Source organism: Anomaloglossus baeobatrachus, chromosome 4 (assembly GCF_048569485.1).
Source record: "Anomaloglossus baeobatrachus isolate aAnoBae1 chromosome 4, aAnoBae1.hap1, whole genome shotgun sequence".
In the NCBI taxonomy this organism is placed as follows: domain Eukaryota; kingdom Metazoa; phylum Chordata; class Amphibia; order Anura; family Aromobatidae; genus Anomaloglossus; species Anomaloglossus baeobatrachus.
In genome coordinates this window covers 539,407,700-539,434,017 of record NC_134356.1, presented here as the reverse complement: position 1 = coordinate 539,434,017, position 26,318 = coordinate 539,407,700, and the positions used below count along the sequence as shown (strand labels likewise).

Here is a 26,318-nt window from a genome sequence, read left to right as displayed (position 1 = left end):
ACTCACCCGACACGGCGACACACTCTCCTGACAGGAGCATGTCCGCTGCATGTATTTCTATGCAGCTGAGACGCTCCTGTCAGGGGAGTGTGTGGCCATGCCGGGGATGTGAAACATGACTTGCGCGAGTCTTCCGAAAGTGTGACTCAGGCCTAACTGAGCCTCTAGTGCATGTTGGGTGAATTACTAAGACATATTTTAGCTATTCAAAAAGAGTTTGGTAAAATTAACACATCCAAAATTCACAGTTTGAATACGGACTACTATGTCAGAACTAGGAACAGGTCCCCTGACCTGAACTGAATAGGCTCATATGCATATATGAGCTCAGGTTAGAACACCCACTATTGGTCTGCACATCATGGTCCTTATTGAAGCTGGCCTTTAAGGAATCTGTCAACTGGATTTTGCTATCCCACCTAAGAGCAGCAGGATGTAGAGGCTTATATGCGGATTCCAGTGATGCATAACTTACTGGTCTGCTTGCTGCAGGTTTTATCTAGTGCAGAGCTACCAGTTATCCGAAGGATGAGACCTGTATTACTTTAGAGATACCATGGACTCAGCTTTCTGTGTATGCTGTGCATAGGCAGAAAGCTGCTAATCAGCATATGGGGATTGGTTATATAAAACTGAGCTCTACCCTCACCTACTGTATCCTCACCCACCCCTGGTAGATTGTGAGCCCTTGCGGGCAGGGTCCAGTCTCCTCCGGTACCAGTCTGTGCCTTATATTGTTCATGATTACTGTACTTGTCTATGTATGCACCCCTTTTTCACATGTAAAGCGCCATGGATTAAATGGCACTAAAATAATAATTAAAAATAATAACAAATAATAATAAACTGAAATCATTTTTTACAAAAATAAATATGGAGAACTACATGGCAGCAGATATGTACTCTGCATAAATAAAGAAAAACAGCAGCTATCTGGCTCCCAGTATGATAGAGGTCTTTGAGGATTGAGAAGGTTTAAAAATAGAAAACATTTTTACTTGCAGTTCCTCACCTATTTTTACACTACCTCATCTAAACCCGCTGCCAGCACGGCATTTTGATTTTCTTTTCACTTTTTTCCAAGACATAGGCAATCTGAGTGCTATGATTGGCCTCATCACAGTCTTTTGGGGATAAACGCACAACACAATATGCATGGCCCCTCTCCTTCAGCAGCTATTCTGCTGCCCCCACCTAAAACTCATTGTGGGCACACAGCCTAAAAGTGACTTTACACACTGCAACATCGCAAACGACATCGCTGTAACGTCACCGGTTTTGTGACGTAATAGCGACCTCCCCAGCGACATTGCAGTGTGTGAAACACATCAGCGACCTGGCCCCTGCTGTGAAGTTGCTGATCGCTACAAATCGTTCAGGACCATTCTTTGGTCCTTTGTTTCCCGCTGTGCAGCAAAGTCTCAGTGTGTAAAGGGGACTTAAAACACTGGAAACGAGTGATGTGTCACAATATCTGTCAATCACTATTCTCTGTCAGTCGGTCTCTCCCTCTCGGTCTCTATTCTCTCTCTGTCGGTCCGTCACTATCTCTGTCCCTCTCTCACAGTCTGTCGGTCATTTTCCCCTCCTCTCTCGTACTCCCCGATCCCCAGTGCGGCGCTGCATGGCATTCACACTGCTGCGGCGGCTTTTCCTCTTTTGAAAAAGCCGGCCGCTCATTAAACAATTTCGTATTCCCTACTTTCCCTGCCCACAGGCGCCTATGATTGGATGCAGTGAGACATGCCCCCACGCTGAGTGACAGGTGTCTCACTGCACCCAATCACAGCAGCCGGTGGGCGGGTCTATACTGTGCAGTGAAATAAATAATTAAATAATTTTAAAAAACGGCGTGCGGTCGCCCCCAATTTTAATACCAGCCAGATAAAGCCATACGGCTGAAGGCTGGTATTCTCAGGATGGGGAGCTCCACGTTATGGGGAGCCCCCCAGCCTAACAATATCAGTCAGCAGCCGCCCAGAATTGCCGCATACATTATATGCGACAGTTCTGGGACTGTACCCGGCTCTTCCCGATTTGCCCTGGTGCGTTGGCAAATCGGGGTAATAAGGAGTTATTGGCAGCCCATAGCTGACAATAAGTCCTAGATTAATCATGTCAGGTGTCTCCCCGAGATACCTTCCATTATTAATCTGTAAATTACAGTAAATAAACACACACACCCAAAAAAATCCTTTATTAGAAATAAAAAACACAAACACATTCCCTCATCACCAATTTAATAAGCCCCAAAAAGCCCTCCTTGTCCGGCGTAATCCACGGACCTTCAGCGTCACTTCCAGCTCAGCTGCATGCAGGTGACAGGAGCAGCAGAAGACACCGCCGCTCCTGTCACTTCCACGCAGCTAATGAAGACAGCCGCGTGATCAGCTGAGCTGTCACTGAGGTTACCCGCTATCACTGGATCCAGCGGTGGATGCAGCGGTCGCCCGGGTAACCTCAGTGACAGCTCAGCTGATCGCGCTACTCACCGCCGCTCCGGTCAGCTCCACGCAGCAACTGAGGTGAGTAGCGCGATCAGCTGAGCTGTCACTGAGGTTACCTGCGGCCACCGCTGCATCCACCGCTGGATCCAGGTAACCTCAGTGACAACTCAGCTGATAGCGCTTTTGCCTTCCTTAGCTGCGTGGAGCTGAAAGGAGCGGCGGTGTATTCTGCTGCTCCTGTCACCTCCATGCAGCAGAGCTGGATGCGACGCTGGAGGTCCGTGGATTACGCCGGACAAGGAGGGCTTTTTGGGGCTGATTAAATTGGTGATGAGGGAATGTGTTTGTGTTTTTTATTTCTAATAAAGGATTTTTTCAGGTGTGTATGTTTATTTACTGTAATTTACAGATTAATCATGGAAGATTTCTCGGGGAGACGCCTGACATGATTAATCTAGGACTTATTGGCAGCTATGGGCTGCCAATAACTCCTTATTACCCCGATTTGCCAACGCACCAGGGCAAATCGGGAAGAGCCGGGTACAGTCCCAGAACTGTTGCATCTAATGTATGCGGCAATTCTGGGCGGCTGCTGACTGATATTGTTAGGCTGGGGGGCTCCCCATAACGTGGAGCTCCCCATCCTGAGAATACCAGCCTTCAGCCGTATGGCTTTATCTGGCTGGTATTAAAATTAGGGGGGACCACATGCCGGTTTTTTAAATTATTTAATTATTTATTTCACTGCACAGTATAGACACGCCCACCGGCTGCTGTGATTGGGTGCAGTGAGACACCTGTCACTCAGCGTGGGGGCGTGTCTCCCTGCAACCAATCATAGGCGCCTGTGGGCAGGGAAAGTAGGGAATACGAAATTGTTTAATGAGCGGCCGGCTTTTTCAAAATAGTAAAAGCCGCCGCAGCAGTGTGAATGCCGTGCAGCGCCGCGCTAGGGATCGAGGATCGGTGAGTATGAGAGAGGAGGGGAAAATGACCGACAGACTGTGAGAGAGGGACAGAGATAGTGACGGACCGACAGAGAGAGAATAGAGACCGAGAGGGAGAGACCGACTGACAGAGAATAGTGATTGACAGATATTGTGACACATCACTCATTTCCAGTGTTTGACTAGCTAGGTCGTTCTGCAGGTCCGGATCGCTGTTGCGTCGTTTACCAGGTTTGCCTGTTTGACAGCTCACCAGAGACTCATTAGAGACTTTGTAGCGATCCCGGCCAGGTTGGGATCGCTGGTGGGATCGCTGAAAGTCTCAGTGTGTAAAGGGGCCTTTAGAGTCTATAGGGTTGTTCGCATGTCAACGTTTTGGGTGTTTTGAAAGCTCAGTGGCCCAAAAAAAAAATATGAAGACATGATCCAAGTCGGGGATCAAACTTATCAAAGTAAGGCGGGCTTTGCACACTGCGACATCGCAGGTGCGATGTCGGTGGGGTCAAATTGAAAATGACGCACTTCCGGCATCGCATGCGACATCGCAGTGTGTAAAGCCTAGATGATACGATTAACGAGCGCAAAAGCGTCGTTATCGTATCATCGGTGCAGCGTCGGCGTAATCCATGATTACGCTGACGCGACGGTCCGATGTTGTTCCTCGCTCCTGCGGCAGCACACATCGCTGTGTGTGAAGCCGCAGGAGCGAGGAACATCTCCTACCGGCCTCACTGCGGCTTCCGTAGGATATGCGGAAGGAAAGAGATGGGCAGGATGTTTACATCCTGCTCATCTCCGCCCCTCCGCTCCGATTGGCCGCCTGCCGTGTGACGTCACAGTGACGCCGCACGACCCGCCCCCTTAACAAGGAGGCGGGCCGCCGGCCACAGGGACGTCGCACGGCAGGTGAGTGTGTGTGTGAAGCTGGCGTAGCGATAATTTTTGCTACGCCAGCTATCACCACATATCGCTGCTGCGACGGGGGCGGGCACTATCGCACTCGGCATCGCAGCATCGGGCTGCGATGTCGCAGTGTGCAAAGCCCGCCTAAGTCTCTGGGTCCATGAAAACCTCAGAAAGCACCCTGTGGAATCATTGTTCCATTATAGTGGTGTCCATTTTTGATAGAAGAGTCTGAAGTTTGAGAAATGTAGTTTTTTTGTCATAAATAAAAACTGATGAATCTAAAGGTAAAAATCAACACACTAACCAAACAAAAATAGTCTGATCTAGATTAATAATGGAATTTGGTTCATTTTTTTTTCACCAACGAGATAAAAAACACACCTCTGGATCAGGCCATAGGAAGAGAGTTTAGCTCAATTAATATGTAATAGCTTTTAAAAAAACTGCCTAAAAATTTGTAATCTGAGGGGAAAACTTTTCTCCTGGCAGAGACTGACAAACCAATCTGGCTGCCAGTGAGAAGACTTATAGCTGCAATGCTCCTCTGGGAAATATGCATATTGTTTCTTCAGGGAGGAAGGAGATAAACTCTAGTGCCACCTATTGGAAGTATCAATCGTAAAAGTCAAAAGTGGTCCTTTAACGAGCCTTTGCATATGGGGCTGCTCACTTATTCTGAGCACTAGATAGATAGATAGATAGATAGATAGATAGATAGATAGATAGATAGATAGATAGATGATGGAGATGTAATTAATGAAATGTGATTATGTAAATTGGAACTTCTTTATATACCCGTTATTGACATGTGGCATGAACACTGTTGGAGAAAGGTCAGTTCCTGACTGAAACGTCCTGTGTTATGGGCCATTAAAGAAAGACAAACCTGAAGAAAAATGGAGTGCTGCCTTCTGATTTTTTAAGATATTGAATGGATGGTAGGATGCTGTTTGTGAAGGATTTTTGCACCCGATCATAAAGTCTCGGTGCTGCTCTGAAAAATTCATATTAGATAGACAGATAGATACATAGATATAGTATATTAAAGGGAACCTGTCAGGTGCAATATGAACCCAGAACCACGAGCAGTTCTAGGTGCATATTACTAATCCCTGCCTAACCATCACAGGCTACTGTAGCTTACATAAAGAGATCTTTAGAAAAAGTATTTCTAAAGATCCTTCATTATATGCTAATAAGGCCAGCGACTAGTCCCAAGGGCGTTACTTCCCTTGGCTAGTTGGCCCCCTGTGGGTGTGCTAACATGCTAATGAATGTGCAGCATCAGAGGATGGTCATGCAGACCTCTGCTATCATCATGTCAAATTACTGGATTTTGTCTCAGTGTGCATAATCCCAGATTTTCGGCCATGCGCACTACATGGGTTTGAAGCCAGGACGCGTACACACGGCTTCATAACACACATGACTGAAAGTGCTAAGGGATCAACTAAACAAGGGAAATAACGCCCTTGCGACTAGTCCCTGGCCTCATTGGCATATCATATGGGATCTTTAGACATACTTTTTCTAAAGATCTCTTTATCTATGCTAGTGTATACAGGGTAGGTTAGGCAGGGATTAACCCAGGACTGCTCGTGGCAGGTTCCCTTTAATATAATTGGAATGAGTAAATTTATTCAAGTGGAATTTAATTTTCCTCAAGTTTGTATTCTCTAGAGTATTATAGATTTTTGCACTTTGCTAAGCATGAATTTAGCAATATTGCTCAACTGTAAAAGGCTTAGCAAACTGTAATAAAAATGCTAATAATAAAACTCACTTCACTGCTGTCCTGTCCCACCGAGGATGGACATGATGACGGAAGGGGAAGAAAGAGGGCGGAGGACTGAACGCTGGGCTGTGGTGCTTGGGGTAATATGTAGGTGAGCGTTGAGGAGAATATTATTATTATTATTGTCTTAAATCCTATGTTATTATGCCCTGGTAATACACACACTCATAAATATACACATATTATGTGCATGTGAGTGCTTGTATTGTAACAAGGTGAGCAATTCCCATGATTGGAGAAGCTGATTTATTCGTTGAATATTATATTGTTGATGATTCCTGAATTTTGCCTCTTCACTTTAGTCTAATAAACAGTAAACCCTGTCTGCTTACATTTTTTTTTACCTGATGCCTCTGTGCTAATTTGCACAAGATTCGAAAAGGAAGCATTGCATCTGTTACTCAATATTAACAAGAAACTCCAAGCAGGGGAGGAAGAGAATTCAATGATGGTGGCATGCCGCCAAGTCAAGAACCTCCAGTGAAGTTTAACAAGGAGCTACATCCCTATTATGTACTATTCCAGTGTAATTGATAAAATCAGATCTTTTGTAACTGCAGTTTTTTTAGGCAGATCAATTCTAGAGGTCAAACACATGCCGCCCCCTCGCCGTAGCAGAAGGAAAGTTTCAAAGTTTGTGCTAAATTCCCAGTGCTGGCTAACACAGTAACTGTATGAGCTTGTAACATGGACACAGAACGGAAAGACACAAGATTATGTTTCTTGTGGTAACTCCAACGACATGGTTTTATAGAATATAGTAACATAAGGAAATAACCTACAGTTCTCTAGTAGTTAATATAGATGTCACCGGTTAGTAAAATGCTAAGGTTGCGGAACTCAGCCCTGTAAATCCCAGAGTGATCTCAGCATGTGCTTATTTGTTACTTTTTCCACTCAGTGCCAACAGCTCTTGACACATGTCCCGAGAATAACTATAGAGGTTAAATGAAGTCAAAATCTGGTTGAGTGAGATGAAAAGTAACCCACTTCACTTTCACTCCCTTATACACTCTGGAGCATAGACTGTATGCAACATTGTATATTATTGGTTGTTTGCTTATAATGCCATCTGTGCACATGGTAGTATTACATATTTATATCAAAAGGCTGGTAGATCCTGATACTGTGTAATGCACAGAATGTCGGGATTACCATGTGTAAAAAGTTCACATTTATTAAATAATTTATAATATAATACATCCAGATGATAGATCTATAGATGGCAGAATTAATAGATAACAGTACTTAAATTAATATTAAGGTATCTGTATTAAATATAGATAAATGCTGACATAGTCCTGTATATATATATTCTATCTGGAAACGTCTAGTGATTACATCATGCGTATAGTAGGATCTCCTTAAATAGCCCTTATGAGCAGCTGCATTGAACATATATACCATGACACTTCTCGGGGGAGAGACCAGAGGCAGAGGGGGATTGTCCCTGCAGAAGGACACATGTCAAGGCTGCAGAATCCTAACACCCATCCAAGATGAAGCAACATATGCTGGCCAGGTCTCCATCATGACCCCTATTCAGGATTCTGGGAAAGATGAATGAAGACTTCTATTGATTTAGTAAGAATTGGACTATTATTGAACTATTTACGTAAGCGAACAAAGAATACTATTTTTTTCCTTTCTGTAACTGAACTGTAACTTTATTTTTTGGCAACCATTTTACTCGATATAAAATACATCTATTTATTTTTACATTTTTGAAGTTTGTCTTTCATGCGCCTTATCACGTATTTGAAGAAAAATATATTTAAGGGATATATTTTTAACACACTGTATTCACCGTATGCACACAATTTCATGATTACCCTGTATTCACCATATGCGTGGGTGATCATGGGACAACATTTATGCGATTTTCATACTTGCACTCATATGCTGATTAGTCTCATCTGGCTCCTCTCAAATATCTTTTATAGAAAAAAATTAGATGAGATCAGTCCTCATCTGATCGAAAGTCACATGTATGAAACCACATGACTACTTTGACTAGTTTCAAATTGTGTTTTTACGTTCAGTGGTCTCATCAGAGCTTCCGTTCGAACACCCCCACAAAATGAGTTTCGGATGCATGCGCGAATAGGGCCATTGACAATGATGGCACAGATGGAGTCAGCAAGTGCTCTGTCTTGCACCATTTTCGGGTGTATACCCTTTCTGCAGGTGGACACCCAGATTAAGTAGACGGAAGCTCCGACAGGACAACTGTACATAGGTAAAAACGCAATGTGAAGGGGCCCTAAAGCGGGCTTTACACGCTGCGATCTCACTAGCGAGATCACAAGTGATCGTACCCGCCCTTGTCGGTGTGCAACACGGGCAAATCGCTCCCCGTGCCGCACAACCTCGTTTAACCCCGTCACATGCATTTACCTGCCCTGCGACGTCGCTCTGGCCAGCGAACCGCCTCCTTTCTAAGGGGTCGGTTCGTGCGGCATCACAGCGACGTCACACGGCAGCCGTCCAATAGAAGCGGGGGAGGCGGAGATGAGTGGGACGTAACATCTCGCCTACCTACTTACTTCCGAATTGCCGGTGGAGGCAGGTAAGGAGATGTGTGGTGCCGCAGGAACGAGGAACAACATCGCTAATAAGCAGAAAATGATTTTTTGTTTCAGGACGACCTCTCCGCGGCAAACGATTTTGATCGCTTTTGCGATCGTTTAAGGTCGCTCATAAGTGTCACACACTGCAATATCATTAATGACGCCGGATGTGCGTCATAAACACCGTGACCCTGACGACAATTCATTAACAATATCATAGCATATAAAGCCCACTTTACACTCATAGCAATACAGAGAAATTGTACACTGTCACAATTTAGCAGTCTGCAGTAACATGGAGTGACTGAAGACTTTTCTTCTCAGCTGGGAAAATCCCTTTAACCCCTGACCGATATATGACATACTGGCATGTCATATGTCAGCTTCCCTGTCTTTGATGCTGGCTTAGAAACAGAGCCCACTTTTCTGCCGTCAGATGAGGGCTATGTTGTTCAGCCATCATCTGCCTCTAACAAATGCATGAGAAGCTGATCTTTCCCCCTGGATAGTAACCTGTTAAATCTGTTACCATGACTGCCATGACAAACAGTGGTCTACTGAAGACCCTTCATGCCTTTCATGACGGTACGCCTGTGAAAGCCAGATCATAGCTGACATTCATAGGAGACCTTAATTTTTGCTATATACAATACTGTGGTATTGCTGCAAATAGTACAAGCGATCAGATGACCGCAGTCTATGGACTAACAAAGTAAAAAGTGGATAAAATGTTTTAAACTATGTAAAAAATAATGAGAGTTCAAATCACCCTTCTTTTTCCCCATTAAAACAAAAAATATGTATATTTTTTAAAAATACACATATTTGCTACATTGATAAAAGTCCAATCTATGAAAATATAAAATAATATAATCCAATCGGCAAACGGAACAAGGAGAAAAAACTCAAAACACTAGAATTGAAGTTTTTTGGCCACTGCAACAGTGCAAAAGAAGTAATGACTTGATCAAACATAGTGTCTACCCAAAATTTTATTAATATAAAAAATTGTCTCAGAGTGCAAAAAATAAGCGCTCACGCATCTGGAAATTAAAGTTAAATTATTAGCTCTTGGAAAATGATGACAAAAGCAAATTTTATTTTTTTTTTACAAATGTCTGATTTTTTTTTTCAACCTTAAAATAAAACAAAAACTATGCATGTGTCACATTACTGCAATTTTACCGATCAGGAGAATTGTATCTTTAGATAATTTTTAATGTAATGTAAATGCTGTAAATAAAAAACTTAAAAAAAGAATTGTAGCATATGACTTTTTTTTTGCTATTTTGCCATTCTCTGCATTATTTTTACGGCTTTTCGGTACATCACATGATAAAATGGATGGTATCAATCAATAGTACAACTCGTCCTGCAAAATAATAAGCCCTTACAAGGCTATGTTGACAGAAAATTATAAAACCTATAGCTCTTGGAATAAGGGTACAAAAAAAACAAAAGGGCAAAATTCAAAAACCTCCAGGTCGGGAAGGGATTAATGTAACACTAAGAACCACTAAGAGGAATAACTCTTAGTGGTTCTTTTGGTTAGTATCTTCTATGGTATAGCATATACGGTATATTACACGTGAAAGTTGGCATTATACTGCATGTAGTCTACTTTAAAAATATTTCCCGTCAGGATAAGCAAAGATACTTAAACTATATATAGTAATGATTGGAGTCATTAAAGAATTGGCCCATGATTTGTATTTTAAATTGGTCAAAGGGCAAAGAGTACTTAGAAGAAAGAAATAACAATTACTTACCTCTTATAATTGCCATTACTTTGGCTTCTTTGCACTAGTGGTTCATGATTATTTCTATCCACAGTTCTCAAAACCCCTGCAGTCAATCACTGGCTTCAGTGATCATATTCCCTACATGCAAACTTTACAGCCAAATGCCAGTGATTGGCTGCAGTGGGTGGGATGTCCCCATAATATCCAGTATCACAGGGGAATACCATAAGGTTCACATAGCGTATGTCCTGCCTAGTTCTGTATTTTATAATATCCTCCGTTAAAATCTCTTCTTACCAGAATTGAGGATTTTGAACTCGGAGACCCCACAAGATCAGAATATCATGCTACACCAGTTATTATGATAACGTGAGATCGGCGCTCACTTTCATTTATCTTTCACCTTCAATTTTTATTCCATATTTCCAAAGTAGCAGTTACATATAACGCGTTTCAGCTTATGTGCTCAAGTCTTTCTCAAATAGTGCACTATGATGTATTCCCTAAGCTACTTTTAAGATTGTGGAAGTGAAAAGAGAAGGTCAGCTAGGTCCCCAGTACAAACTATTATCTGAAATGATCTAATCTCCTGCAGAATCCTGAACTTGTTTCCTAAACTCCAAACAGCCAAAACATGGAGGAAAGGAAGAACATAAGAAATCTGTCAAGGTAGAGACAGGGAAATATAGTGCAAGACGCAACACACCACACAAGGGGTACACTGGGGACCCATTAACAAGGGTGGGCCCTAGTGCTAGTAAGAGGGTAGATGAACACTTCATCTACTTACCTGCAACTGTACCCTGCACTACTAACCAGTCCCTATACAGGATCCTCACCTGTCGCCAAGCAGGAACCTGAAGCCTTGTGTGACCGTGCAATAGTCCTGGCTAGTGAGTGGGCAGATAAGGGATTTTAACCCCACTGCTGCACTAAAACAACACAGAAGAGAAAGAAAGACAAACAGTGGAAAACACACCAACAGACTGCTGCAGTCAGCACCAAGACTGCAGCCTAAACAGCAACTTTCAGAGAAAGTTCCATCAGTTCTTTCCAACTCCATGCCAAGCAACCAAATTATAGTGAGTAACCAGCACCCTCTAATGGGAGCAGAGGACATATATATATATATATATATATATATATATATATATATACATATAAAAATATATATATATATGTATACAGTTAGGTCCCGAAATATTTGGACAGTGACACAAGTTTTGTTATTTTAGCTGTTTACAAAAACATGTTCAGAAATACAATTATGTATATAATATGGGCTAAAAGTGCACACTCCCAGCTGCAATATGACAGTTTTCACATCCAAATCGGAGAAAGGGTTTAGGAATCATAGCTCTGTAATGCATAGCCTCCTCTTTTTCAAGGGACCAAAAGTAATTGGACAAGGGACTCTAAGGGCTGCAATTAACTCTGAAGGCGTCTCCCTCGTTAACCTGTAATCAATGAAGTACTTAAAAGGTCTGGGGTTGATTACAGGTGTGTGGTTTTGCATTTGGAAGCTGTTGCTGTGACCAGACAACATGCGGTCTAAGGAACTCTCAATTGAGGTGAAGCAGAACATTCTGAGGCTGAAAAAAAAGAAAAAATCCATCAGAGACATAGCAGACATGCTTGGAGTAGCAAAATCAACAGTCGGGTACATTCTGAGAAAAAAGGAATTGACTGGTGAGCTTGGGAACTCAAAAAGGCCTGGGCGTCCACGGATGACAACAGTGGTGGATGATCACCGCATACTTTCTTTGGTGAAGAAGAACCCGTTCACAACATCAACTGAAGTCCAGAACACTCTCAGTGAAATAGGTGTATCTGTCTCTAAGTCAACAGTAAAGAGAAGACTCCATGAAAGTAAATACAAAGGGTTCCCATCTAGATGCAAACCATTCATCAATTCCAAAAATAGACAGGCCAGAGTTAAATTTGCTGAAAAACACCTCATGAAGCCAGCTCAGTTCTGGAAAAGTATTCTATGGACAGATGAGACCAAGATCAACCTGTACCAGAATGATGGGAAGAAAAAAGTTTGGAGAAGAAAGGGAACGGCACATGATCCAAGGCACACCACATCCTCTGTAAAACATGGTGGAGGCAACGTGATGACATGGGCATGCATGGCTTTCAATGGCACTGGGTCACTTGTGTTTATTGATGACATAACAGCAGACAAGAGTAGCCGGATGAATTCTGAAGTGTACCGGGATATACTTTCAGCCCAGATTCAGCCAAATGCCGCAAAGTTGATCGGATGGCGCTTCATAGTACAGATGGACAATGACCCCAAGCATACAGCCAAAGCTACCCAGGAGTTCATGAGTGCAAAACAGTGGAACATTCTGCAATGGCCAAGTCAATCACCAGATCTTAACCCAATTGAGCATGCATTTCACTTGCTCAAATCCAGACTTAAGACGGAAAGACCCACAAACAAGCAAGACCTGAAGGCTGCGGCTGTAAAGGCCTGGCAAAGCATTAAGAAGGAGGAAACCCAGCGTTTGGTGATGTCCATGGGTTCCAGACTTAAGGCAGTGATTGCCTCCAAAGGATTCGCAACAAAATATTGAAAATAAATTTTTTTTTTGGGATTTGGTTTATTTGTCTAATTACATTTGACCTCCTAAAATGTGGAGTGTTTGTAAAGAAATGTGTACAATTCCTAAAATTTCTATCAGATATTTTTGTTCAAACCTTCAAATTAAACGTTACAATCTGCACTTGAATTCTGTTGTAGAGGTTTCATTTCAAATCCAATGTGGTGGCATGCAGAGCCCAACTCGCGAAAATTGTGTCACTGTCCAAATATTTCTGGACCTCACTGTATATATATAGATATATATATATATTATATATTATATATTATATATATATATATATATATATATATATATATATATATATATATATATATATAGATAAATAGATAGATAGATAGATAGAGACTGGGATTGGTCCAAACCGGAGACATGTGGGATGGTAATGAGAATGCCTGCTAGCAAGAAATACTGACATTAACCCTGTCCCCCCAAAGGAAAGGAAACTACATTTAACTACATGGGTGAGCATGGCAATGGCTTTTTAGCCCTGAATCTGTCTCAAATGCAAAGATGCAGCCATGACAAAACCATGCCTTCATTGTTGCAAACATTAATACATACACTTTTTCCCCCCACGCTGATTCATAGATTTAGACACAAATTTGCACTGTCTAGAAATGTTATTTTCATTGCAGATTACCCCCATACAGATTATGTTCACATAAAGCCAGGAAACAGAAGGCATGTACTGTATATATAGTAAAGCAATGAAAGCCTGTTACTGTAAAGGAAGACATTCCAGCATGTCTTACCTTTCATTCCGAATTTTGATCGTCTTCCATATTTGTTGATGACAATGAACAGGACCACGAGGAGGACGCATGCAAATGCAGCAAGACCAACGGCTATAGAAACCTGAAAATAAAAATGTAATTATGCTTTATAGATTGCAGGTCTTCAGGCGCAGGTAATTACCAGGACATTCAGGACATGTACTTTACAGTATTATTCGCCCCACCTCCTTCCTTTAATACAAGGTGTGATAAATGCAAGAAATTATCCAGCTCAGATGCACTTGTCATATAGGAATGCTGGATGCACACCGTTAGTATCAATTTATGTTATTAATGACTTCAGTGCATCTAACTACAAGCACTTTCCATGGGTATGTAGGTTTATAATGTGTACTAGGCACAATTACAAAATCCTCATACTGCCTATTATTATAATGCTTTACATGGAAAGTCTTTACAATATTTTCTCTAAAACCTCTAGTAACTACTGTTCATTTGATACTTATGATGATCCAATTACAGATGCACAGCCACTTAGATAACTAATCTGTAAGTCCGGTAGCCTAAAGTGTATATACATCAGGGCCTGGTAAGAGGCATGTGCCCTGGGTGCTGTGGACGAGGAGTCACCAGACCACTCTGCATGGGACTGGGTATTTCAATACAGTAGTAATGTAACACATTTTTCTTTAGCCTAGATAATAGAAAGTCTAGTTATGAAATTTGCTTCAGATACCCAAAAGGCTTATATTCAGAGATGAGCAGATCAGGCAACATTCAAATTCGCGTCTTTGTGCATTTTTATTCTTGAGAAATTCACGAAGTTAATCTTATATTCTTATTATGCTCCGAGGTCTCTCTAGACCCCACACAGCATAACAGTAATATGTAAAAAATAACTAAATCTTTATGCTCTCCTCTCCAGCCCCATTGTTCCTCACCGCCACTTTTCTGGTCCTCGGCACATCATCAGATTGAAGTTGGTGGAGCTGAAATTCCTGGGATCTTGGTCACTAAACTGAGTCATCCGGGTTTGATAGGCCCGGAAGAGCTCTGCTCATGCGCCCTCATCGGCCATGACAAACGCATGCCCAGAACTGTACCGGGCCTAGCAAACCAAGAGCTGGGCTAGTGACGAAGGCCCCCGAGGATTTCAGCTAAGCCGATCCAAAGATGCCCTGAGGACCGAACGTGTGGCCCTGAGTAGCAGCGGCCCGGAGAGGTGAGTATGTTTCTTTTTTAATTGGTTTTACTTTTTGATCAGCTTCTGTGGTTGTTGAATTTGATCAAAATTCAATGACACAAAATCCACATTATGGTAAATGCGAATTTTTATAAAATTCAAGTACAAATCACTTCCACTTGAATTTATTCTTTGATGTCTACTTAAAGTAGACAAATACATATACCAATAAAATAACATATCATGCATCCTAGTGACTTCTCAAAAAATTGTATGTTCTTAAATACAAAGTATAAATACTTTACGCTATATAACAGATACATCATTTCCTAACTTTACACATACTACAAATCTTATAGACAAATCTGGATGCAGAAACGTGCAACTCAACACATAACTTGACAAGGTCAATGGCTTATGCTATACTATGTCCACTTATCATTTTCTGCATCATGGTGTAGTCAAAGGGAATCAGTCATCAGGTTTTTTCCACTTCATCTAAGAGCAGCGTAATGTAATTGCAGAGACACTTAACCCAGCACTGTACTGTATAATTTACTGGTATCTTTGTTGTTGTTTTGATAAAATGACTTTTATCAGCAGGAGATTATCACTAGATGACTAGAAAACCTGCTGTCATGTAGTCCTCCATATTTATTAGCTCAGTATAACTCTGCCACAATTACTGATTGGTAGATTTCTGGCTATGCACAGTGTAAACAAAAATTTGCCAATTATTGGTGGCAGTGGAGTTATAGAGAGTTTAGCATTTAGAGAACAGGTAGATCTGCAGCAATGATGACCTTGATTTTATCAAAACTGCAGCAAGGTGCGTAGTAAGTGATACATCACTAGAATCAGGGTCTCTGCCCCTACATCATGCTGCTCTCAGAAGGGGTAGCAATAGCCTGGTGACACACAGACTTTAACACATTATTTATTAGAACACCAATGGAAGATCTTGATTTCGGATGTTAACATCTGATGTTCCCGGTTGCAATTAATGTGGTCTGCTCTGATTGCACTGCTGGCCTTTAAAACAGACTCTGCATTTTTTTTTATCACTTCTGGACGAAGTATTTTAGATGCGAAACGTGCGTCAGGTGCACGGGGACGCCGCAGCTCACCCTCTGTTTGTGGACTTCTGTTAGACTGTATCCATCCCCTTTTGATTTTCATTATACGTGCCTGTTTTATTTGATCTATTTATATAAATTTCAGTATGCGCAGCACTTTTAGACACACTTGTGTCCTTTGGGAACTATAATTTTATGTGAAGGATGTATTCATCCTCAGACACACTTTTGCCCCCCTCCCCGACATTGGCCTTTGGCATTATCTTGTCATTATTTACTTTTTATATATCCTGGTCATTCACATAAAGATTTGCTATATATTTTTTTCTGCACATTTTCATTGGTTGGATTTTTTTGTTTTCAGATCATTATTATATATAAATTTGCTTTTGGTTCACTTTCATAGGGTGTCTGTTAGATGTTCCCAATTTCTACCTTCTGCCCCTTGGGGTGTTTTAATTGTGATAATGTTTCATATGTGTTTTTTTTAGTAATGGGATGTTATTATAAAAAGGTTCATATTCATATACGATTGCACATCCTTTTTGTTTACATTATTTATTAGGTTGAAATATTAACATTTATCTGCCCCTGTCTGTTAAACTTATGCAATGACAAGACAGTATCATACGTCTTCATGTCTGCATCGCACATAGGTGGTCAAGTATGCTTTCACCTCCACATACAGTATATCAGGCAGTTCTTATGAACAACATCTGAAGACAGAAGGTGACATAAGGATGACCTACAGTGTAGATCAAACTCCACTCACATAAGGACTAGAATACCAAAGTGGATGGTAAAGACCCGGGGAAACAAGATAAAAATAATAGATCAAAGAAGGGTCACAAAACTACCGTGATGAATACAAGAAATCATTTTATTTATGAAGTAACCATAAACATAGTACACCACAACATATAGGTAAAAAGTAATAGTGCTAATGACGAGAAACAAACAGTGCTGGGAATGATCACCATGGTAAGGTGCATATGCAGAGTAATATACCATATTCTCAGCTCTGTATAAGATGACACTCACCCATAATGTCTCTTTATCTGTTTGGGGATGCACCTCCAGGACCCAAACGCGCGTTTCGCATAGGCTTCTTTTTTGGGTTGCATATTACCCACCTATTATTAACCTTATTCTGTTTGGATGTTCTTTCCTTTTGTTTCTCATCACCAGCACTATTTCTTTTTATCTACATGTTGTGGTAAACTATGTTTATGGTTACTTCATAAATAAAATGATTTCTTGAATTCATCATGGTAGTTTTGTGACCCTTGTTTGATCTATAGATTTATCAGTCAGTTGTTAGTAGTGACACCAGGCACACCGGCATGGGAAGCCATTGACAGCTGGAATGAGGGAGGCTATCATCATTTTAGATCCAGTGGCTATGGCTAAGATTTAAGATTGACTTTTCATACATAAATTCTATGTCTATGAAAATGTACACTAACGGGCCCTGTGATTTACAAATTTCAGCTTAACAAAACATGATCATTAGAAACATTTGTTCAAACATCCCTTTATGTTCAGTCTCTTATTTACACAGAAGGCACAAGCATTGCAAAATATGTTAAAAAGCTGAGCCTGTGTTTTCTTAAGACATCAAAATGTAACTCACGCCAAAAGTGTCCTCTTCTGGTTTATGAGTCACGCTGATTGGAGGCGTGGGACTTATTCCAAGATCTGCTACTGAAACAAAAGGAGTTGAATAATTCTATGAACAAGATATTATTATTCTCCGTATGCACTACTTGCTTAAAAGGCCACCAACTATTTTTATCTCAGGGTTCAGATAATTGGATGCCAGCAGACATACTAGAGCTCTCCACTGTCTAGGGACACAACTTATTTTGAATATAAATGTACATATACCCCGAGAGGTTTAAGAACCTTTGTAATATAATTCACATATAATCAAAAATGGACATCTCTAAACTTATTACACAAAAAAAATCCTGCTGGTTAGTTTTCTATGGTGACCTTAACCTCTTACTCCATGGCCCAGGAGACTGGTGTTCCATTAACAAAGAATATAAAGTTAACAGTTCTTGGCCAAATATATATTGGTGAGTAAAGGGAATTCCCTGACAAGACCCCTTTGGCATTGCTGTCAACATGATCTATTAGGCATCCGGTAAACGAGACCAAGCCTATCAAACGTATTCAGAAAATTGAGCATAAAGTAGAAGCACCATGTACTGAAAGAAATGCAGAAAGGACAAATACGTACCTGAAACAAAATAATCAGTATTCTCTGCAAAAAGGATAGTAAATGGCAGATTTAGTAAATCAGAACTAAATGTAGATGCAAAACTATGAGCACTAGTGTGATATCAATATGCACAATACACAATTTATATAACATTGTATGATAATAATTATGGGATCATGTAACATACATTAGATTATAGACAGACAGATATATAGACAGAAAAAGAGACAGAGAGACAGAGACAGACAGATAGATGATAGATGGATAGATAGATAGATAGATAGATAGATAGAGGGATAGATAGATAGATAGATAGATAGATAGATAGATAGATAGATAGATAATAGATGGATAGATAGATATATATATATAGATAGATTGATAGAGGGATAGATAGATAGAGGGATAGATAGATGATAGATGGATAGATAGATATATATATATATAGATAGATTGATAGATAGATAGATAGATAGAGGGATAGATAGATAGATGATAGATGGATAGATAGATATATATATATATATAGATAGATTGATAGATAGATAGATAGAGGGATAGATAGATAGATGGATAGATAGATAGATGATAGATGGATATATATATATATATATATATATATATATATTGATTGATAGATAGATAGATAGAGGGATAGATAAATAGATGGATAGATAGATAGATAGATAAATAGGTAGGTAGGAGCATGCTAAACCCATAGCAAACATTCAGAAAATACACATAAGGTGAATTAAATCCACATTTTATGAAAGAGTGTTTATAAAACAAGAGTCAAGACTATTGCAAGTGTGTAAAAGAAAAGAGTATTATGCTATATGATATGTGATTTTAAAATTGATATCATCTGGGAGATTTATGGCATATTACAGTGTTTCCCTAAAATAAGACCAGGACTTATACATCCTTGGTATATTTCTTGAGTTTACAGTGACAGCTGCATAGACATACACTCTATCACTCTCAGATCAGAAGTAATGCTGAGGACTGCAGTGAAAATGTAGCAGCTAATTAAGTGAATGAATATGCAGCCTCATCCCCCCATAATCCCACCCACAACTTTGAGTCCTGCATGGGCACCTGCACTCTATGCCTGCTGTATTACCAGTACTGCTAGCTTGAGGATCGCAATGCAATCCTTGCCAACGCTCCTCAGCTGAGTGTAACAGCATGTATGTCTATGCAGCTGTTACACTCAGGTGAGTAGAGTCACAGAGGATTTTGATACGATCCTCAGGCTGGCAGTAATATAGCAGGCAGAGTGCAAATGACCCTGCAGGATTCATAGTGGTGGGCGGAATTATGGAGGGGTGAGGCTGAATATTCACTTAATTAGCAGGCATGTTCTCACTGAAGTTTGCAGTGGCACTCCTAGTCTGAGAGTGGTAGTCTATATTTCTATGCAGGTGTCAATGTCAACTCAGGAGAGATACCAAGAGTTGTGGAGCAATCCACGGGCAGTGATAAGGTACAGCAGGCAGTGAGTGTTGGTGCCCATTCAGAGTTCTGAGTGGTTGGCAGGATTCTGGGTGGGGAACAGGGTGAATATGCACTCATTTAATTAGCTGGGGCTTGGAGGAACACAAGGGGACAATAAAAGCCCGATTTCAGAATACTGTTAGTTTGAGGACGCACTAGGGTTTATATTTGGAGTAGTTGTTATCTTTTAAGTCTATTCCAAAAAGGCCAAAAAATCCTTCTAGGACTTATTTTTGGGGTAGGGCTCATTTTCAGGGAAACACGGTAGTAGAATAAAGTACAGATATTCGATGAATGTGGTCCCTACTCTTTCAGGACAATGAGAAAACTATGGACATCTGAGAGCTATTATTACGAAAGAATATTGGGAGTAAAAAAAAACTTTGGAAGTTCAGCCCATCTGACATCTTATCCAAATGACAGACTTGTATCTATGAACTAAAATACATTTCATAATACCTATTGTATTAGAGATTCCATTAGTAGTTTAGTTGAAGGACATTAATAGCGGATTATGTAGGACATACACAATGCATGCTAAGGCAAAGAGTCAGTTACACAAAAATGTCAACTCACCAGGATATGGCTGCTCCAAAAAATGTGCATAAACCGTTTGGGTAGCAATTCCAAACTTATTTTTAGCAATCAGTGTATAGTTTCCATTGTAATAATGTGTAGGTTTATTAAACAATAGACAGCCTTCCATTAACGTGTCCTGCTTATAAACCTCTTGGCGTATGAAATCCACCGGTCGAAGAGGCTGATTGTTATGATACCAGGTTAGCACTGGATTGGGATTCCCACGAACAGTAAATTCAATGCAGTGCTCTAGATGAACTACTGGTTCTCTCAAACTCAATATCCGGGGAGGATCTACACATAAAGAGGGAGAAACAAAGTTCCATTTCTGATTTTTTTAAAATAATGCAATAATCTTCATATTATTTATGAATTCAGTGGAAAAATCTGTTTAAAGATGTGTAAATATTTTTAGTTTGGGCAACATTGTTACTGTATGAATTTTTACTTTGACACATAATGGTATATTGTATGTTAATGTTTGTTTATTACTTCATTTTTTTATTTTACTGTGTATTTGCATATTTCCAGTGTTGCATCCCTTGCTATATTTCTAGTAATTTAAATTTAAAGGGATTTTGTCACATGAAAAAATGCTCTTAACTTTCAGATATGGGGTTGATCTGCAGGTTAATAGCATTTGAAACCTTCTTGGCATCTGAACATTGAACTCCGGAAATTAGTTTTAATTTTTTGAGTTTCAGTCACGGAGCCGGCGCCGGCATGGGTTCTGTCACTGCTCTGTGTATGGAGAGTAACCGCACCCCCGTCACTGACTGACAGCCGCTTATCATTAGAGGAGGCTGTCAGTTAGTGCGAGGGAGGTTGTTACAGCCTTCACTCTTGATACACAGAACGATGACTGAACTTGCTCCGGCCCCTTCCAGATTACTAAGACATGACTGCTGCCCGGAGGAATAAACTTTTTTTCCTTCATGTAGTGGGGTTCAATATGCAGATGCCGAGCAGGCTTCATAGTCTATTAACCTGCAGATTAACCCTACATCTACAGCTTAATTGTGTTTTTTCACGTGGCAGGTTCACTGGAAAGGGGTTGTACGCTACTTGAACCCCATCTTAAATACTGTAATCTTTTCTGAAAAAAATAAGACTATTTTCTCCCACAATAGCACCATTTCAATTATGTCATCATTCAAAGCCTGTGTGACTGTATTCTTCCACATGGCATTGTAGCCAATATGCAGCCAATAATGGGTTGCTTCACCCATACTTCCCACAGGTCAACTTTGGACATCTGAAGGAAGCTTTTGAATTGCAGCCCATTAGTGGTCACTGATTAGCTGCAGTGTACACACAGCAAAACAATGTCATGGATGCATCTGTAGACCTCATTATAACATCACTGGAACTTTGTGGGTGCTGGAGTTTAGCACCTGTTATGTTTCCTTTACTCAGGAGAATGCAGCATCTAGGAAATAGATGTCTCAGTAGTGGACAACCCCTTTAATCAGTTATTTTTTTATAACTAAAGTTTAACTGTATGTATTGTTTTGTCTGAAAAAATGTCATTGGTTGCATCATGGCTTATACAAGGAGATATTAAGCATGAGTACCATCTGTGCCTACATTATTTAGTATGCAAAGGCTATATTGTTCCTTCTCACACACTGCCCTACAGAATAGAGGAATAAAGATAGTGGTCATCTTGTGTTTATGTGGCTGACATTATGTATAAACCCCATCCATTGGTAATGATTGGGATCCATATCCATAAGGCCCCCTTCACACATGTTTTTAAAAAACATAAGTGTAAAACTGGTACCGGTGTTATTAGTACTTTCCATCTGCGTGCCATCAATGTGTCATCCATGTGCCATCTGTTTTTTTTTTGCGGTAAGGTTAAAGAAAAAGATATTACATAGCTTCTCCTATACTATCAATTTTAAACACCTACAGCACATGGATGGTGCATGGATGCCATCGATGTGTGCTGTACATGATTTTCATGGACCATGGACTTGCATTGGCCCTTATGATCTGTGCTGCCAGAAAAAAATGGCCATGTCTTTGAAAAGCCACATAGATTATAATGGGTTCATGTAGTATTTGTGGAAAAGAATGGATCCTACCAATACCGAAAACATAGACATGTGAAGGAGGCCTTAAACATACTTGAAAGCTACTTACAAGGTTAACCATTTAATTTAAATCTATACAGTTGAAGAAAAAGTAATCATCACTGATGCAAATATCTTCTTTTTTGAAACCTATATGTTACAACATACATTCCGTGTCCTATGACTTTCAATAAAAGAAGACATTTAAGTCAGTGGTGAGTGCCGCATTGTGTTCTTTCACTTTATGGGATCTATAAAGTTTCTAATATTGCTGAGCACCATCAAGGACTACAAATAAGCAACCAAGTCTAGTAAGGGAAACCGGATCCCACTAGTGGTTTTAACAGTACAATGCCCTGCCAGAAATACTTTGTCGTTACCGTTGTACTAGCGCAGAGGCTAACATTGGTCCGTGTGCTGTCTGTGTGTGGTTTGTTGTGCACAGGCAGCACACAGACCAAAAATACTGTACATTCATGTGAACGTACACTTAGCGTGAGACTCTGAGGAAAAATAAAATTCGGAGTGCACACCATTTTCTTTGAGGTGCTAGTAAAATGGGAGTGGATTCCCTACATTTCAGAAGAAATATTCACCAGAACGCTCATTTCTTGCGAAAGTGAAATCATTTAATTAAAGTGCTATAAGCAAGTATGCGTATATAAAGGGGTTCTTCAATTGTGAGAGAAGATAGGTGACGTTTCGACTCAGAAGAATCTTTCTCTTTCTCAAACAGTCATTTAAAGGAGTACCTGGAAGACAAATATCTTATATGGTGCAGTATAGGAGTATCCTTGCAGGTACTCCTATAAGCAACTGTTTGAGAAAGATTCTTAATCAAAATGTCACCTATCTTCTGTCACAATCCATGGGCACCTTTATATATGCATACCTGCTTGTAGCACTTTAATTAAATGACTTTACCTTCACAGGCATCAAGTGTGCAGTGAATACTTCTTAAGGCCCCTTCATACGTCAGTAATTCCGGTACGAATGACGTTCGTTTTCATATGTAACGGAGACACGGCCATATGCAGACATATTAAAATCAATGGGTCTGCTCACACATCCAGTGTTTGCACAAGGACCGTGTGTCCTAATGGAGCATATGCATGACCGTGTGTTCCGTATGGGGACAAGTCAATTTTTCTCCGGCAGCACTGATGTCACACAGGCACCACACTGATTTGATCTGTGGGACATCAGTGTGACATGTACCGGAGAAATCACGTGTCTGTGAAATAAAATGATTTTTTTTATACTCTCCTGTCTGTGGCTGTGTTCGGTGCTTTCTGTTGTCACTTGCTTCTGGGTCCCGCTTACTATGCTCATGCATATTCACTGCTCCCAGAAGCAGCAGCGGAGACAGCAGCATCAGAGACATCAGCACCATGGACAAGTGAGTATACAAGTTCATGCTGTCTGTGTGGTAGCTGGATGTCACATGGATAGCACAGAAAATATAAAATGCATACAGCTGCACACTGAAAAGACAAAAATGTACAAGGGAAAATATGGCACTGCATTACTGCAAAAGAGAGATATTTAGTTTATGTATTGGCCAATGCATGTACGCCCGGACACCAACGGCAAGGTATATCTCTGTAATCCGGGAACCTATCTTAAATGCCACTATCTAGGTTAAAAACATCCTTATCTCCCTTTTGCAGTAATGCAGTGCCATATTTTCCCTTGTATATTTTTAGCTTTTCAGTGTGCAGCTGTATGCATTTTATAGTTACTATTTTTTTTCGGCTAGCACCTGTTCACATTAGTTGGATGTGTGGGTCAGTTTTTTGGATCTTTATGGATAGCACAGAGATGGCACACAGATGGGCCATACACTCCTTCAACAAGGCCATGCAAAACAGAAACATTTTGCACGGACGTGTGAAGGGGCTTAAAAGTGAGAGGGGTAGCAGAAGAAGAAACTGGTAGCTGGTTTGCAATAGCATTCATCACACTTCTGCTCTAAACTAGTAAGATCCCACCCACTTTGCACAGTTAGAGAAATAATTAATATGCAGAAATAAAGCAGAGTGCAGGAAATACACAAAATATGGAGTTCTAACTGTAGTATGTCTAGTAAAGATGTATAGCAGCTCTACAAATTTCTGTCTTTTCTGGTAGGCATTCTGCAATGCAGATAAAATCACCTGAAGCATCTACAGACAGAAGCATAACAGACTTAATACCATTTAAAGGGCATCTCCACATTGATGCTATCAGTCAACTTACAGTAGATCGTGAGTGACACTGTAGTTTTAGTCATCCCCACAACATTTTCTGCGATGCAGGTTACGTTGGAGCCATTGTCCTCTCCGGAGACATTCACTAGGGTCAGGTTAATGGAATGCACATTGGTCCAGTTGACATTAGTCTGCCATCATCACGAGCATGTCGGGAAAGCATTAAAAGAAATAGGCAAGAAATCCGTTAAAAATTGAACAAAGCAAATACAAAAAGATTGCTGTGAAGTTATCTTCACGGAAGAACAAAAGCAGCTTTCATTATGACATCAAAGGAGATTTCAGCAGAGAGAAGAGAATTCAATTCTACAAATGCCTTTTTTGTACCTAGTTATTTCCTTTACAATGTTAACTATATTTTTATCTCTATAATTGTCAGAATAAAGTCCAATTATATTACAATTTCCACATAAACAATAGGAGGGAATTCATACAATTAGTGAAAAATGTGTTTTGTTCATAATGGTTTCAAGCTTTGCAATCATGGAAAGCATTATAGAAAATCTGTAATTTCTGTAAAATGTAGAAAATGAGCGTATTCCAAAATACAATAATCAGTGTTTTAGACCTTATCTAGAAAGACTAAAACAAACAAAAGTGACTATGGATGTTATCTCCTAATACAAACGCATATGTTTAATGGAGGAATAAAAACCCAAGAATGCCTTATTAATGTCTATAATAAAAAGCTTCAACTTTATCTTCCTTTTCATTAACCCCTTTATGTATGGAGCAAAACTCAGGAACTGAGCCCGCACCACAACCTTCAGATACGGGATGTCTTCCACAATCAGCATCTACCTGTAATATCAGCGACTAGAGATCGCTCCGATTGTAGCTGTTCAGCCATTTAAAGGGAGCCCGTCACCAGGTTATCCCTATATAAACTAAAACCACAACCTTAACGTCGTTTTGGGCAATACTCTAACAACCTGTTCACAAGTGCCCAGCTCTCGCACATATCTAAGAAAACACCTTCTTATTGTCCCATGCATTATGCTAATCAATGAACTCCGGTCAAAGAGTGTCACTGGTCTGTGCTGAGTGCATCCTCTGTTCCCAAAATATGTACTTGATTGTCATCACTTAAAGGGGTTGTCCAGTCAAAAATGATAAGTCTGCATGTAATCTTTATGATTGCAGACTTATGAATCCTCCCAGCACATGCACTGTGCACTGGAAGGATTTTTCAGCTTCTGAGCTGGGAATGGTGGTCATGTGACTTTAATTGTGCGATATTCATGTTCCCGGCCAGAACCCAACTAGTGGGCGGGGCATTGCTCAATATAGAAAAATCATATGTCAGGTTAGAGGGGGGAGGATGCAGAGAATAGAAGAGCAGTGCGCCTTCAGTGAGTCCACTGGTGTTTATGTGCAATGTCCCAGGTAATGATGGTAGTTGTGACACCACAAGGCTGTGGGGTACTCGGTCCTGGACGCGCTGTGCACAAAGGGGGCACAGTCGTGGTCGCAGCCGATGCCCTTTTCCGTGACCCTGGGAGTCAGTCCGATAAAAAGGGGGGTGAAAAATGGAAAAAAAAATAAAAGGAAATAAAATTAAAGAGTTTTCGACTACGCCACTTGCGGTGTGCGGCCAGGTTATGGGAGCCGCCGCTGCAGGGTCCTGCTGGGGCTGGTGGAGTAATGCAGCTTATGTGTTTTTGGGCTCCCCACAA

The 26,318-nt window shown here is 40.6% G+C and overlaps 1 protein-coding gene across 7 annotated transcripts in view; it reads right to left on the bottom strand.

Annotated features, from left to right (window-relative positions):
- NTRK3 (neurotrophic receptor tyrosine kinase 3) overlaps positions 1 to 26,318 on the bottom strand; it is a 1,080,464-nt gene that overhangs the window by 482,938 nt on the left and 571,208 nt on the right. For 4 of the 7 annotated variants that reach the window (XM_075345946.1, XM_075345945.1, XM_075345948.1 and 1 more), the window contains exons 8-12: positions 24,632 to 24,773; positions 20,313 to 20,609; positions 18,258 to 18,281; positions 17,646 to 17,716; positions 13,772 to 13,874 (exon numbers count right to left, since the gene is read on the bottom strand). In XM_075345946.1, the coding sequence (XP_075202061.1) occupies positions 13,772 to 13,874; positions 17,646 to 17,716; positions 18,258 to 18,281; positions 20,313 to 20,609; positions 24,632 to 24,773 (637 nt within the window). The remainder of the gene's footprint in view (positions 1 to 13,771; positions 13,875 to 17,645; positions 17,717 to 18,257; positions 18,282 to 20,312; positions 20,610 to 24,631; positions 24,774 to 26,318) is intronic. The other 3 variants (XM_075345947.1, XM_075345949.1, XM_075345951.1) reach the window with 1 other exon arrangement.